General features: G+C 39.6%; 1 protein-coding gene across 1 annotated transcript in view; it reads left to right on the top strand.

The window, feature by feature from the left end:
* Positions 1-13,085, top strand: part of LOC106169121 (guanylate-binding protein 6-like) — an 86,021-nt gene that overhangs the window by 63,158 nt on the left and 9,778 nt on the right. The window contains exons 7-8 of the mRNA XM_087007682.1: positions 8,666-8,846; positions 12,780-13,032. Coding sequence (XP_086863808.1) covers positions 8,666-8,846; positions 12,780-13,032 — 434 coding nt within the window. The remainder of the gene's footprint in view (positions 1-8,665; positions 8,847-12,779; positions 13,033-13,085) is intronic.

Raw genomic sequence — 13,085 nt, 5'->3', positions numbered from 1 at the left:
CTTTAACTGATGATTTACACTTTTAATTGACCGTACTTTCGTATATTGTATGATCATACAGCCAGACTTCCCCCTGTTGCACGTTGTAGTTGGATTGTCATTGCGCCTATGTCAATGCACCTCATTTAATTTCAATATTATAATATAAGCATAATATAAGTAATATGTTATTTCCTTATTCCTCTTTCATTATCATTCATGTTTTATAAATACTTGAACGCTTGAATGCAGATATTTCAAATTAAAACGTAAGTACATAAATGAATTATACATTTATAAATTAATGCAATAGGAATTTTTTGAGACAGATTGATGCTGACGCTCTTGCATTTCAACCAAACAAACAATAATTAGTTCAATTTTTGACTGCGGAAATTTCATATAGGATGAAATAACTGATAACAAATTTAACTAGCAGTTTGTTAGCAACACTAAAAACCAGCTGTGCGTGCCAAACTAGTGAACAAAAGGACAGTTCGCTTCGCGTGGCACGCCTTAGCATGGGTTTAGCCTCTTCAAGCTATAATCCTATCGCCGCAACAAACAATAGGGACCTTCTGGCTGATGTATCCTGCTGTTGATTACACCTAGTTACAGCGTATTGTCACGCTCGCGCTGGGCCACAGAAACCGGCGTCATGGGGTTCACTCGTATTAAGTATTGTGTTATTCCACCTAAGCTATTGTGTTTGTGCGTTCGAATTTTGAAGGGATTTATACGGCCCTCCATTGTTTGTCCGCCCCCTTCTATTCACAAGATAGGGATTAAAACATTTCGAACGATGTTACACCGGTGTACAACGGAAACAAAATTATTCCGACCACTGTAATATGTAAAGGGGAGCCTATTACCTTTGTCCTGCCTAGGTTTATATATATATATATATATATATATATATATATATATATATATATATATATATATATATATATATATATATATATAAAATTGAATAAAAGAAACCCTTCTCTTTACTGGATTGCATTCTGTCACACAAATCACTGTTATTATTCCTTCATTGGTACTACCGGTATATTTGTATTGCTATATCATTACTATTTATGTACGTATTCACTTATTGATATAATTATACATTTACTTATATCTTAAAGGAAAGGGAACAGTTCATAACAGTCCTGATTATGTCCATCACATTTTAGCTTGATCTGTAAAAAGCTATCCTACTTATTTTAGCTCAGCCATTGTTTAGCTTTCACAGCTGTGTCAAGTGATTTGTGAAGAGCAGATGTAGTGCAGATTCTGTCAATTCCACACAGTAAATAAGTAACCATTTGATGAAGCGGGATATCATTTACGTAGTTGCTATAATCCAGGATCCTAGGCATATGTATATATTAATACACCTATTGAGTCTGGGATGTTTTTAGAATTGTTCAATTTGCTGGCACTATTTATTGCATGTGTTTAGATAAAATTGTCAATGAATATGATAATAATTGCATAGAACAATAAAATCGTTCTGTTACTGGTTACTAGTATGAGCTTGTAAAATCACATTTTATTTTCTTTTAACATTTCTGTATTCAATTCTTATCCTTTTAGGCATAGTACGTGCCACAAATAAAAAGATGTAAAAGTTTCACCAAAATCTCTTAAATGCTTGGGTATGTTTCAGATGAAGAATTCGGCCTGATACTAGATACAAGCTAATTGAAGGAAAAAAGGCGTCACTAGATCATGGGCTGTGCACCCTCAAAATCTGGAGAATTACATATCCTTTCCCAGTATACAGGAAGTGGCACTGAGCGAATTCCAGGAAGATCCTCATGGCCAGTGAGGAGGCAGAGCCCCCAAATACCAATACATAATGTAGTTCCCCAAGGACGCACAGGTAGTATGTCGCGGGTTGGGATCCATAAAGATCCATCTTAATGCTCCGTACCTTTTACTGTTCCACATTTGTTGTATCAAATACTTTTAAGACGTATAAATTAAGAAGGGAATATTGTATTTTTATACAAGAGAGAGATAGAGACTGAAAAGTTGTCATTTGTCTTTTACGGAAGATTTTTTCAAGAAATATGTGACAGCCAGAATATTATGCGCACTCATATGCAAAACCAAGTTATCTTCTGACCATACATATATGGGTTTCAATGTGTACTGTATATCTTATTGATAACAGCACATACGTTACAGAAAAAACAGAACATTAACCTTACGAAATTAATGAGATTGAACAGTATGGCAGCATGTGACCCAACTTATCTAATATGGCAAATTGTCTCGCTTCTCACATTTAAGTTTTCTAACCACCAAAAACAGTCTTTTAAAACTTCTACCTATCAAACATTGCTATCAAATTACCGCCATCTTAACAATATATGGATAACCCCTGGTCATATTTACAAGAGCAGGTTGAAAAAAAGATACCACGTGTCGTATGCACGGCATGCTTAGTCCAATGTAAGACAAGTAGAGACGAGTGCATATTTACACAGTCATACACACACACATACACACACACACACACACACATATAAGTGTCATCGTATCCTCATTTCATTTACAGAAACCAGCTGTGGAAACATGGCAACAGATGACAGAACGCTTCCGGCTCCTCATAGATCCCACGGCTACGAGATATTGCCCAATTCCCAAAGAGATCTAGCAAAAAGGCAAACCTCTTTGCATCTGATTTTGCCGAACGACTTTAAGTATGATCCATCTTCAGGCAAGGTTGTTAAGCAGGAAGGTGAGAAAAGAACCCACCTGGCCCTAGTGGCATAATGTCCCATTTCTCACGTTTAAAGTCTTCTAACCACCAAAAACAGTCTTTTAAACCTTCTACCTATCAAATATTGTTTTCAAATTACCGCCATCTTAACAACATATGGATAACCCCGAGTGATGTTTACAAGAGCAGGTTGAAAAAAGATACCACGTGTCGTATACACAACATGCTTAGTCCAATGTAAGAACTCGAGGCGAGTGCATATTTACACAGTCACACACACACACACACACACACACACACACATGAGTGTCATCGTACCCTCATTTCTTTTACAGAAACCAGCTGTGGAAACATGGCAACAGATGACAGAACGCTTCCGGCTCCTCATAGATCGCAGGGCTACGAGATATTGCCCATCTCCCAAAGAGATCTGGCAACAAGGCAGACCTCTGTGCCTCTGATTTTGCCGAACGACTTTCAGTATGATTCGTCTTCAGGCAAGGTTGTTAAGCAGGAAGGTGAAAAAAGAACCAAACTGGTCCTGGTGGAAGAAGCTCTGATGCTGCTGCGGGACGTAACAGATCCGGTCAGCGTACTGGGGATTTGTGGACCAGCACGGAGCGGAAAATCTTACGTTTTATCAAGGTATGTGTACTATATGACCAATTTAATGTGATTTGAAGTTTAATCGGTTGATAGCAGAAGTCATTTTGAGTACAGAAAAACAGAACCACAACTCCGTGAAAGCTTCGTATAAAATACAACTAATTCGCCAAAGTTAAAATAATTCGACCTTTTAGGTGTTTTCCCAATGAAAACTGCTATTATAAGATATATCACAAATTAAGAGCATAAAATATATTTTGTGTCCTGCTGTCCTTATGAGAAGAAGTTGTTGATTTTGTCCTACTGGTTACGCGAAGTAAAAACTACACAACTTTCATATCCCTTCATATTCTTTATTGTCACTTCCTAACTACCATATCTACAATTCGTTCGTCTCTTTGCAACCTCTTACATCGATCTTTCTCGTTTACATTACATTCTGAATTTTAAAAGTACAACGAGGTCATGTCAATCAAGTTACCTTACAAAACACTCCCTCCTTCTTATCCATTCGTGGCTGTCAATTATTAACATTACACTTACGTTGCTTTTGTTGATTAAATGCTTTTTTTCTTTTTTCTTTCTTTCTTTTTTTTTTCTTTCTTTTTTTCTTTTTTTTATTTCTCTTTTTTTTTTACTACAGGATGATTGGAGCCCATGATGCGTTTGAGCTTGGAAATGAAATGAATCCTCAGACGTTCGGTATTTGGATGGGAACAAAGGTTCTGAGAAACAGAGAGAAAGGATTTGTCACTATCTTGATAGACAGCGAGGGAACAGGTGAGTACATACTGACATCTGTGTCTCTCATGTGAGTCAATCATGGAGGGACGCAACGTACGCGCTACTTGAATATGGATACTATTTGAATGTGGTCCATATGTATCGTCACAAGTCAGACACGATTTCTCAGGGATTTCTCAGGCCAAACACAATGGTCAACATTTCACATATTTTATGGCTGAATATCTCAACCCCAATTTGTCATATATGTACAGCTCTGCTTGTGAATGCCTTTACCCTGTATTAAAGTGCTCTACAGTAATGTTTTATCTCGAAAAGTTTCCTATTTTTTTCTTTTCAGACAAAATCATGTCACTTACCAAATTTACGCATGATATAAAACAAATTAAATTATATGCAATATGAGGCCATGGTCAAAAACACATAAAAACCAGGCCGTTCCATTTAAAGTTAACGCCAGGAAGGCACTGTATGCTCTAAACGGCTGCCCAGTCATTTAGACATAAAATTATTCATTTTGTTCCTCATACATTCATAGTTTGACCGTTCGAACAAAATACCACCTTTGCAACTCCAAAGATTACAGAACAGGCCCGTAGCCGGGGAGGGGGGGGGGGGGGGTTCGGGGGGTTCGAAAGAACCGCCTTTTTTGGTGGGTAAAATTTGATCTAGGTTCATGAAGTCTTTATAGGAAAAGGCCCACTTTTTCAGAAAAAGAACCCCCCTTTTTAAATTGCTGGCTACGGGCCTGCAGTACATCATTATTGTGCCCTCTATTAGTGCAGTAGCAGATTTAGAATTTTGACTAGCTAAATCATAGTTTTAGACCGCACCAAATGGCACTGTTCGCCCTATTTTCGGAGCCCTTGAGCGTGACAAGAACCCCAAACCAATGGGGCAGGGAGGGGTCGGTTTCGCATCCATGGACCCCCCCCACCTTTAATCCCGGATCCGCGCCTGTAGTAATTGTATTGGAATAAGTGGTTGATCAAGAAATATTGAGGTAACGTATTTATACGCCTTAAAAGACTTGAATACCTATATCAATCTTTTAGTTCTGGAATCTGTAAGTATACAATCCCGAATCTGGAGTAGTTTTACGCCAGTCTAAAGCTAGTCTTAAATTACGCCTGTAATATACAGGACGTAGTTAAGACTTATCATGTTTTGTCTTGCTGTAACGGGTGTAAACTGGGAGAGTATAAACCTGGCGCCCGGACGCCAAACGTTGCGGTTTACGACAGTCGTACAGTGTATCTTAGCATATTTACTCCACTTGGTGCAACCGGGGCCTGGTGACTAAAAGTAATATAAAAAAGAAGAAACCATAGCTCTTGACTAGTTTTTACATTTGAATAGCCTGCCCGTGGTAGGTAACATCATAACAGTTTGAGATCAGTATAAAGGTACATGTGAACCGTGCATCGGTGGAGTGTGGATTTCAGTAACACATAGAAACCACTTCTACTAGTGTATTGTACGACTCAAATAAAGTCGACATGCCAGGTAATAAACAGAATAAGTCATTCGATCAGCCATAAAAGAGCTTTAGACTGCTCCTTTCTTTAAATTTTTGGTCAGAAATTTAACCTACTGTACTTATGTGACCTACTTTTCCACCCAATGCATATTCAGCATAGAAAGCTAGCAGAAAAATTCGTTCAAATATCATTTTTCGAGTAATATTTAACAATGTATTTAAGCAATTCTCTTAGTTATACTTTATGCTGGCATTTGGATGGTTTTGTGGCAAAAAAAAATTGACTTCGTATGCATCTTTAAATAATACCGGTAGGGTACCGAGTACACTCTCTCCACATAATACACGTCTTTGTCCCCATATTCATTAATTACAATACGAGCATTAGTGGCGTTAAAGCAACGTGGCTGTTTTATCTTTTACAACCTCGAGAATTGCCTGAATGGACGTGAAAAGTGTCAAAATCGATATCATCTCTGTCTTGCTCAATATTGATCCAGTCTACAGTTTTTCTATTGCTTACAGTAACAGTTTTACAAAGCCTCTTCTAAAATGGCAATCCATTTTGACCCACTGTAGCATTGGTTCAGTACTGTTGACTACGATGCATACGGGTAGTCCCACATTTGCTACATGGGCGTTAAGTTTTTGGGGTTTCTCGAATTTGAAGGAAGTTGCTGTCGAGGATAAGGGGTTACACGTGAGGGACTCGGTGGATATCCACTTGTTATTTGCCACTCTGCCGAAACCTGTGAATATCATAATAATTGCTGTAGAGGTATTCAGTATCGGTCAACTTGATAATCTAATCCACTATTATAATACCTTTCCATTCGATTTCTTTTCTTGACTTTCAGGTGCTTTTGATGCCGATTCTACCAATGATGTTGGTATTCTGGTGATGACAGTGCTGCTTACATCACAGCTGATTTATAACACCAAGAATGTACCACAGAAAAAGGATCTAGACGAACTCAAGTAAGCCTCCGTAAAAATAAATAACTATTTTTCATTGAGCATATAGTATAATCATCATTATGTTAGTTCTGCCTCACGTGAAAACGTAACCTACTACTTGAAGTGTTGCTGCTGAAGTGCCTACTGCGCGTGCGCTGCTATATCTCATGGAATCTCGCGGTTGAAGGTGATTGTAGGATAATTCATCATTGAACATGCATCATATAAACGCTTTCCGAATGTTTCCCTTTCATTTAATTAAGTGCAAAATATAGCTTGCTGCTTTAACATTAAATTTACACCACTTCTCGTAAACATTATGGGATTCCAGCATTTTGCACATTTTGTCAGAAATGTATCTATCGTTCACTTGGCATGTTATGCCCAAACTTGCTGAATTACTTCATGGTACAAAGATAGGTTCGAATAGCAGCTTTGTTGGACTATTTTGTCAAATAGTCATTTTCCCACGTTGGCAAATTACAAGGTGAGACCGAATTTCTTTAGGCCGGACACCGTGTGCTAGTTACATTTTCTGGATATTCATAGCAAAGCCGAAAAAAGTTTTTTGTTTCTCCACAGGATTTTTATTTTATTTTATTTTGTTTTTAATTAAGCTGTACACGATTTTTCTTTTTTTAATAGTCATTAAATCCACACACCCACAATTCAGCATTGCACCTATGATCTGGGTGCTAGCTGCTGCAAGAAAAGATGCACAAACGCAAACGTCTCATGGCGTAGGTGAAAATTCTAATATTTATTCAATAAAAAATGTTTGTTCAGTTTTAAGTGTTTCTGCTTGCTGAACACTTATATGTCACTAATGCTTTTGTATAATGAAATTCTATAATTAGGGGTCAATTAACCCACAAAAATGATAATAATAACAGCACGGGATTGAAGGTCAACTATACCAATTTTTGTGACGAAGTCTTGTTCAGGGATGTTTTACACCCTAAACTGATGCAATCTCACCTCAAAATAAAAAAGTGCTAAACTGACAATAAATGGTTTTAGTTTCTTATGCTTATACTTGAACATAACAACGAGAAATCCAGTATAAACACGATGTTTTATTTTTTTAAAGATGTTTGTTGTTTTAAATTAGCACAAAGGTAGATGCATTATTGAATAACCATTTTCTTATTTTCGGTACCTTTACCCCAACAGTACCCTGAAATAATTTACAGCTAGGAAGGTTTGTTATCTTTATTCTCGTCTTCAAAGGACCAGCCTGAGCTTCTACGTCCATGATGTTATTTCCAACCAGCATGAACTGGTTTCAACTAGGTCACAGCACCAGAGTATCCAGATATCCAAAAGTCAAGAAAGTTCAAGCATGAGATACCCCCCGTACTTGAAAAAACATCGCTTATGCGGGGATTTTGATTAATTGTTTTTTTTTTTTTCAAAATTGTTAGACAATCATTATTATATCCCTGCATCACTGAGTGTGGGGTTTAAAAATAGATTGCCGATTTCCAAGTACAGGCTACGGTTGGTCGGAGTATTGGGGTAAGTATTTGGGACGAATGTCTCCTGTACAACCTAATGACAAACGGAGTACGGTTCGGTTTTCCTACCATTCCTGTCACACCGGTGTAACGTGACAGAGAGTCCCCCGTGATAGAGAGTTATGTGTACAGATAAGCCTAGGACTCACTTAGGTCAGGCTAACCCTAACCATTACAACTAAGTGTAGGGTGGACCTTCTGTTACAGTTTCGTTACACTGGTGGCAAAACATTTGTATTGTTATTTTTATTCACCCACTTTCTAACCAAAACGCCATACAGCACAACAGCTTCTACGTCTCAGTTTATAGCCTATAATGGCTTTTTCTCCTCACCGGTATATGCCACTTCTATATCCTCCCCCCTCCCAATTTAGTGGAACAGATACGTTTCCCTCCCCTAACAAGAACAGCTCGTTTGGTGCTGAAAGACCAGTGAACGATTGTCACTCAGGTCGTATAGTATATGGAACGAATGTCACCTGTCACGTCTGTCAACGTCCGGGTACACTTATTTTCACCTTGTGTTAAATAATTATCATAAATGGTGATGCCTTATCTCTTTTGAGGAGTACATTTAGTTTTTAAAATTTCGGGCGTTTTTAAGTAGGACCTACTTGTACAAATTTGTAAAAAAAAATGAAAAATGATTATTTTGGTTTTAGAGCCCTTACTGATGTCACTGGTAAAATTCGGGCGAAGGAAAATGAGGAGGTGACTGAAGACATGGGGGCACTGCGCAGGGTGTTTCCAAACTTTACTTGGCTTTTACGAGACGTCTATTTGAAGTTTAGTCACCCTGTTACCGGAGACGAAATGTCACCCACTGACTACGTGAAGGAAGTGGTGAGTTCACTGACCTTTTAAGGCGATCCCCCATCCACTTAATTTTAGATTTTATATCCAGGTCAGAAAAAAGTGAAAGTTAATAATTTGTAATGTCATATATGAAACACATGGGTAATAACGGCTATCTTGACGCTAGATGTCGCTGTTGCACCGCCACTCCTAAAGCGGCCATTCTTAATATTAAAACCTTTGAGACTATTTGTAATTTTCATCATAAACATGCCTCAGTATTGGTGCATCCTGTATGTCAAATTAGACAAGGTGGGCATCAGTTTCCCAAGGATTTAAGGGCTTTGTTTGGAGTTGGGGCTTTTCCTCAATTGCGTCTGCACAAAGATTTAGAATCACTGCCTATTTTTGGTAGTGGTGATAAAATGAATAAACACTGTGTAAAAGTTAAAAAGATGTACTAAAAACCCTGTTGATAATGGTCCTTATTCATGTGAATTTGCCCAAGTTGCCAAAATCCCAATAGTATGCAGGGGCGTATCTTGGATTATTTGAAGGGGTCCGGTTTTAATTTTTTAATGTTTTTAAAGGAATGACAAGGCGTAACCAGGCATACGCACGGATGCACTGTGCGTACAATTTTCTTGGCCAACCATGATATTACGGAGTTAGTTATATCTGTGACACCAATATAAGGACTTTTAACTGAAGAGAAAGGAAATAAAATTGTCGACGCAGATGTAAACTTTCTAAAGTATACCGTATTATTATACAAAAGGTAATTTGCTAGGTCCCACGAGCGCCCTCATTCGTTCTCGTCTAGTGACATCCCGATTCAGGGGCCAGGTCGTTGTCGTGATGGACTGACGTGCCTCATCCGGGACTCGAACCCGTGACTTTGCGTTACCAAGTTTGATGACGCCTCGGATGTCTCATTTGCATCCATGCACTCTACCGACTGCTCCGTGACTGACCCGCCCACCCTCCGTACGTGCGAGTTTCCTCTTATAGTAATCAATCGCAATTTTAAAAAAAATAATTCTGGCAAAAACATTGACACTGTAGCTGCTGTGACTCGAACCGGCGTCCCTGTGTCTGCTGAATGCGAAGACAGCAGAGTTACCACGCAGCCACAACAGCTCCGTTGACACGCAGTCATCGGATGGAAACTTTCAACCTCGTCACGGAGAGCGCCAGATTGGGTGTACATGTGTAGACCTGCTGTCGCAATCGATAATCCGGGTGCCGCATTTCAGCCAACGCAACCCCAGTCCTCGACATGAACGGTTAAGTTCGTGATTTACACGAAGTCGTGTTTGACAACCCGACTCGGAGCTCGGAGTTTGTTCTACACTAAGATTGATTTGGGCTTTACCCATGTTATTAAAGAGTACAGGGGGATCAGAGGCGGTGAACAACAGGCGGGTTTTACTTTTAGCGAGACCATAAGAGGAGAGAATAAAAAAAAATACAAAACATTCAAGTGTTTAATTACTGGTGCGATTGCAGCCATGGGAATTTTGAGTAAAACATATTTGGCAAATAATTCCGCCGAGGAGATATCGTTTTTCTACCGAACACGCTGAACAGGTGGTATGACGTGCTGTTATACGGCCGGCCGGAAAAGCTACAGAATCAAAACAAGTTGGATCGTATTCATTGATAGGCCTGCTCTGTACGTTCCTAGTGAGATGACTTCGGATGCTTTTATTTTCATTTGGTTTTGCATTGAGATAACGTTTGGTTTCACTTTGACGTTTTAGAGCACGCTGACGTCCACAGCCGTTCACACCTCGGCGGCTTTAGTATTGAGTAGCCTTTACTCTTTCCAATGTCGACTGCGGACTTGCCCCGGGTACCGTATGAACATATGAACAGTCTTGAGAACCAAGGGCCCAAGACTGGAAAGGAGGGGCATAATAAGACAAAACGTGTGCCTGATAAAAGGAGTAGAGGTGACGCGACTTTTGTAAAAAATCAAAAGTTTTCTCTCTGCTAATCCCACCAAAAAGATATCAGATTTTGATGAAATGTAAGCCATACGGAGTTAGTTATATCTGTGACACCAATATAAGGACTTTTAACTGAAGAGAAAGGAAATAAAATTGTCGACGCAGATGTAAACTTTCTAAAGTATACCGCAAAAGGTAATTTGCTAGGTCCCACGAGCGCCCTCATTCGTTCTAGTCTAGTGACATCCCGATTCAGGGGCCAGGTCGTTGTCGTGATGGACTGACGTGCCTCATCCGGGACTCTAACCCGTGACTTTGCGTTACCAAGTTTGATGACGCTTTGGATGTCTCATTTGCATCCATGCACTCTACCGACTGCTCCGTGACTGACCCGCCCACCCTCCGTACGTGCGAGTTTCCTCTTATAGTAATCAATCGCAATTTTTAAAAAATTATTTCTGGCAAAAACATTGACACTGTAGCTGCTGTGACTCGAACCGGCGTCCCAGTGTCTGCTGGCTGGCAAGACAGCAGAGTTACCACGCAGCCACGACAGCTCCGTTGACACGATGTTATCGGATGGAAACTTTCAACCTCGTCACGGAAAGCGCCAGATTGGGTGTACGTGTGTATACCTGCTGTCGCAATCGATAATCCGGGTGCCGCATTTCAGCCCACGCAACCCCAGTCCCCGACATGAACGGTTAAGTTCGTGATGTACACACCATATTTTTTCGTGCATTAGACGTTTTGGAAGTATCGTTCAGCTAGTCAAAATTTTAATTTCAAGAAGGGGCCATTGGTGTGATTTTTTTCAGAAATCGAAAGGGAGGGTCATTCTCATCTCTTCAGCGGGAGATCAATCGCAAACCGAGGGTATCGAGAAAGCAATTTTCATATTCGTTCAAGGGACTTCGTTCGCGGTATGTTGTCAGCCGGAGACCGCTGCCGACCCGAACGAGAGACGAGAAGGCAACTTTCATGTTCATTCTGGGATGTTTCTTTTGCAAAAGCGCGTCGGCGAGAGATCGTTATCGATTCTTTTTACCACCATTCCCCTTGAAATTTATTCTTTATTTTTTTAAATTTAATTTCACACACATCCCCCTCCCCCCGGTCACGGCACTTGGAAAAGTAGGACGCCCTGAAATTTCCGAGGAAATTCCGGATGGCAATTTTGGACGGCCTGTACCCCAGCACTGGAAAAAGTGTTGGTTCTTGGAGAAATTATACACTGTAACTTAATTATATCGTGGGAATATTTTAACTTTAAGAGATAATTTTATTTTATAACTGGTGAAAAGTAAGCTATGATATTTGGTACATATAATTTAAACTGTCCTTCATCTGCTGTGCATTGTAAGTCTACATTTAGCTGTACCTGGGAATTATGAAAATCTGTGCGTACAATTTTAAAATGTCTGGTTACGCCCCTATTGGATACCAAGCAGACCCTCGGCGTGGGGTTTGGTGTCCGCTGAAGGACCCCGCAAATTAGTGTTTCTTTTAGTGTAAGAGGGTAATAGTGATTATGCTGTTTCAAAGCATTATGTAATATTGCATCAGGATTGGTCAAAACATTATTTGGTGCATTCTTGTCAGATTTGCTGCCTTGTTTTCTGTATGGTGTCTGTATATTGGTCAGCTTTAATTTGCTGTCTAGTTTTAGGAGTTTGTTTCATATTGAGATGTAGTTTGGCTTTTTACCTATGGCATTATAGAGCACAATGGGATCAGTGGCGGTCCACACCGGGACGGTTTTAGTTCAAGCAAGCCCCTTAAAAGAGGGATTCATTAAAAACATTCAGACGGTGCGTTTTCCATTCAAGCAATTGCGACGATGTGAATTTGGAGAAAGACATATTTGGCAAATAGTTCTTCCGAGAAGATAACATTTTTGTCTTCTGAACGCAGTTGGTAAGTGATATATCAGGGCCGGCTGGTGCAGCCACGTCACGTGCTAAAAATATCATTAGTTCTTTTCTCGTTCGTATCTTCACATTTATTTTAACATGTTTTTTGTCATCAGGTTTTCAGGAGGGAGTCACAGGAAAAGAAAGAAACAGACCAAGAGAAGACAGGGAGACTCATACTGATGGCTTTTGAAAGGGTGGAAGCATTTGCTCTCCCTAGCCCAGGCGATGAAGATCTGTTGACAGATATTGCAGCAAATGCTGGTGCTATCAAACCTAAATTCAATAAGAAAATGGAAGAGTTTATAGAAGGCATCCTGTCTGGTCTTGAATGCAAGCGAGGGATGACTGTGGGCTCCAAGATAACAGGTATATTGTTTCATGGGCTCTTTTAGGCATTTTCTTTTGGAATGACAGATGAA

Source organism: Lingula anatina, chromosome 3 (assembly GCF_051362555.1).
Source record: "Lingula anatina isolate TDL-2025a chromosome 3, LinAna3.0, whole genome shotgun sequence".
NCBI classification, from domain to species: domain Eukaryota; kingdom Metazoa; phylum Brachiopoda; class Lingulata; order Lingulida; family Lingulidae; genus Lingula; species Lingula anatina.
Note: the sequence above shows the minus strand (reverse complement) of the source record. Positions and strands in the feature narration are given on the sequence as shown.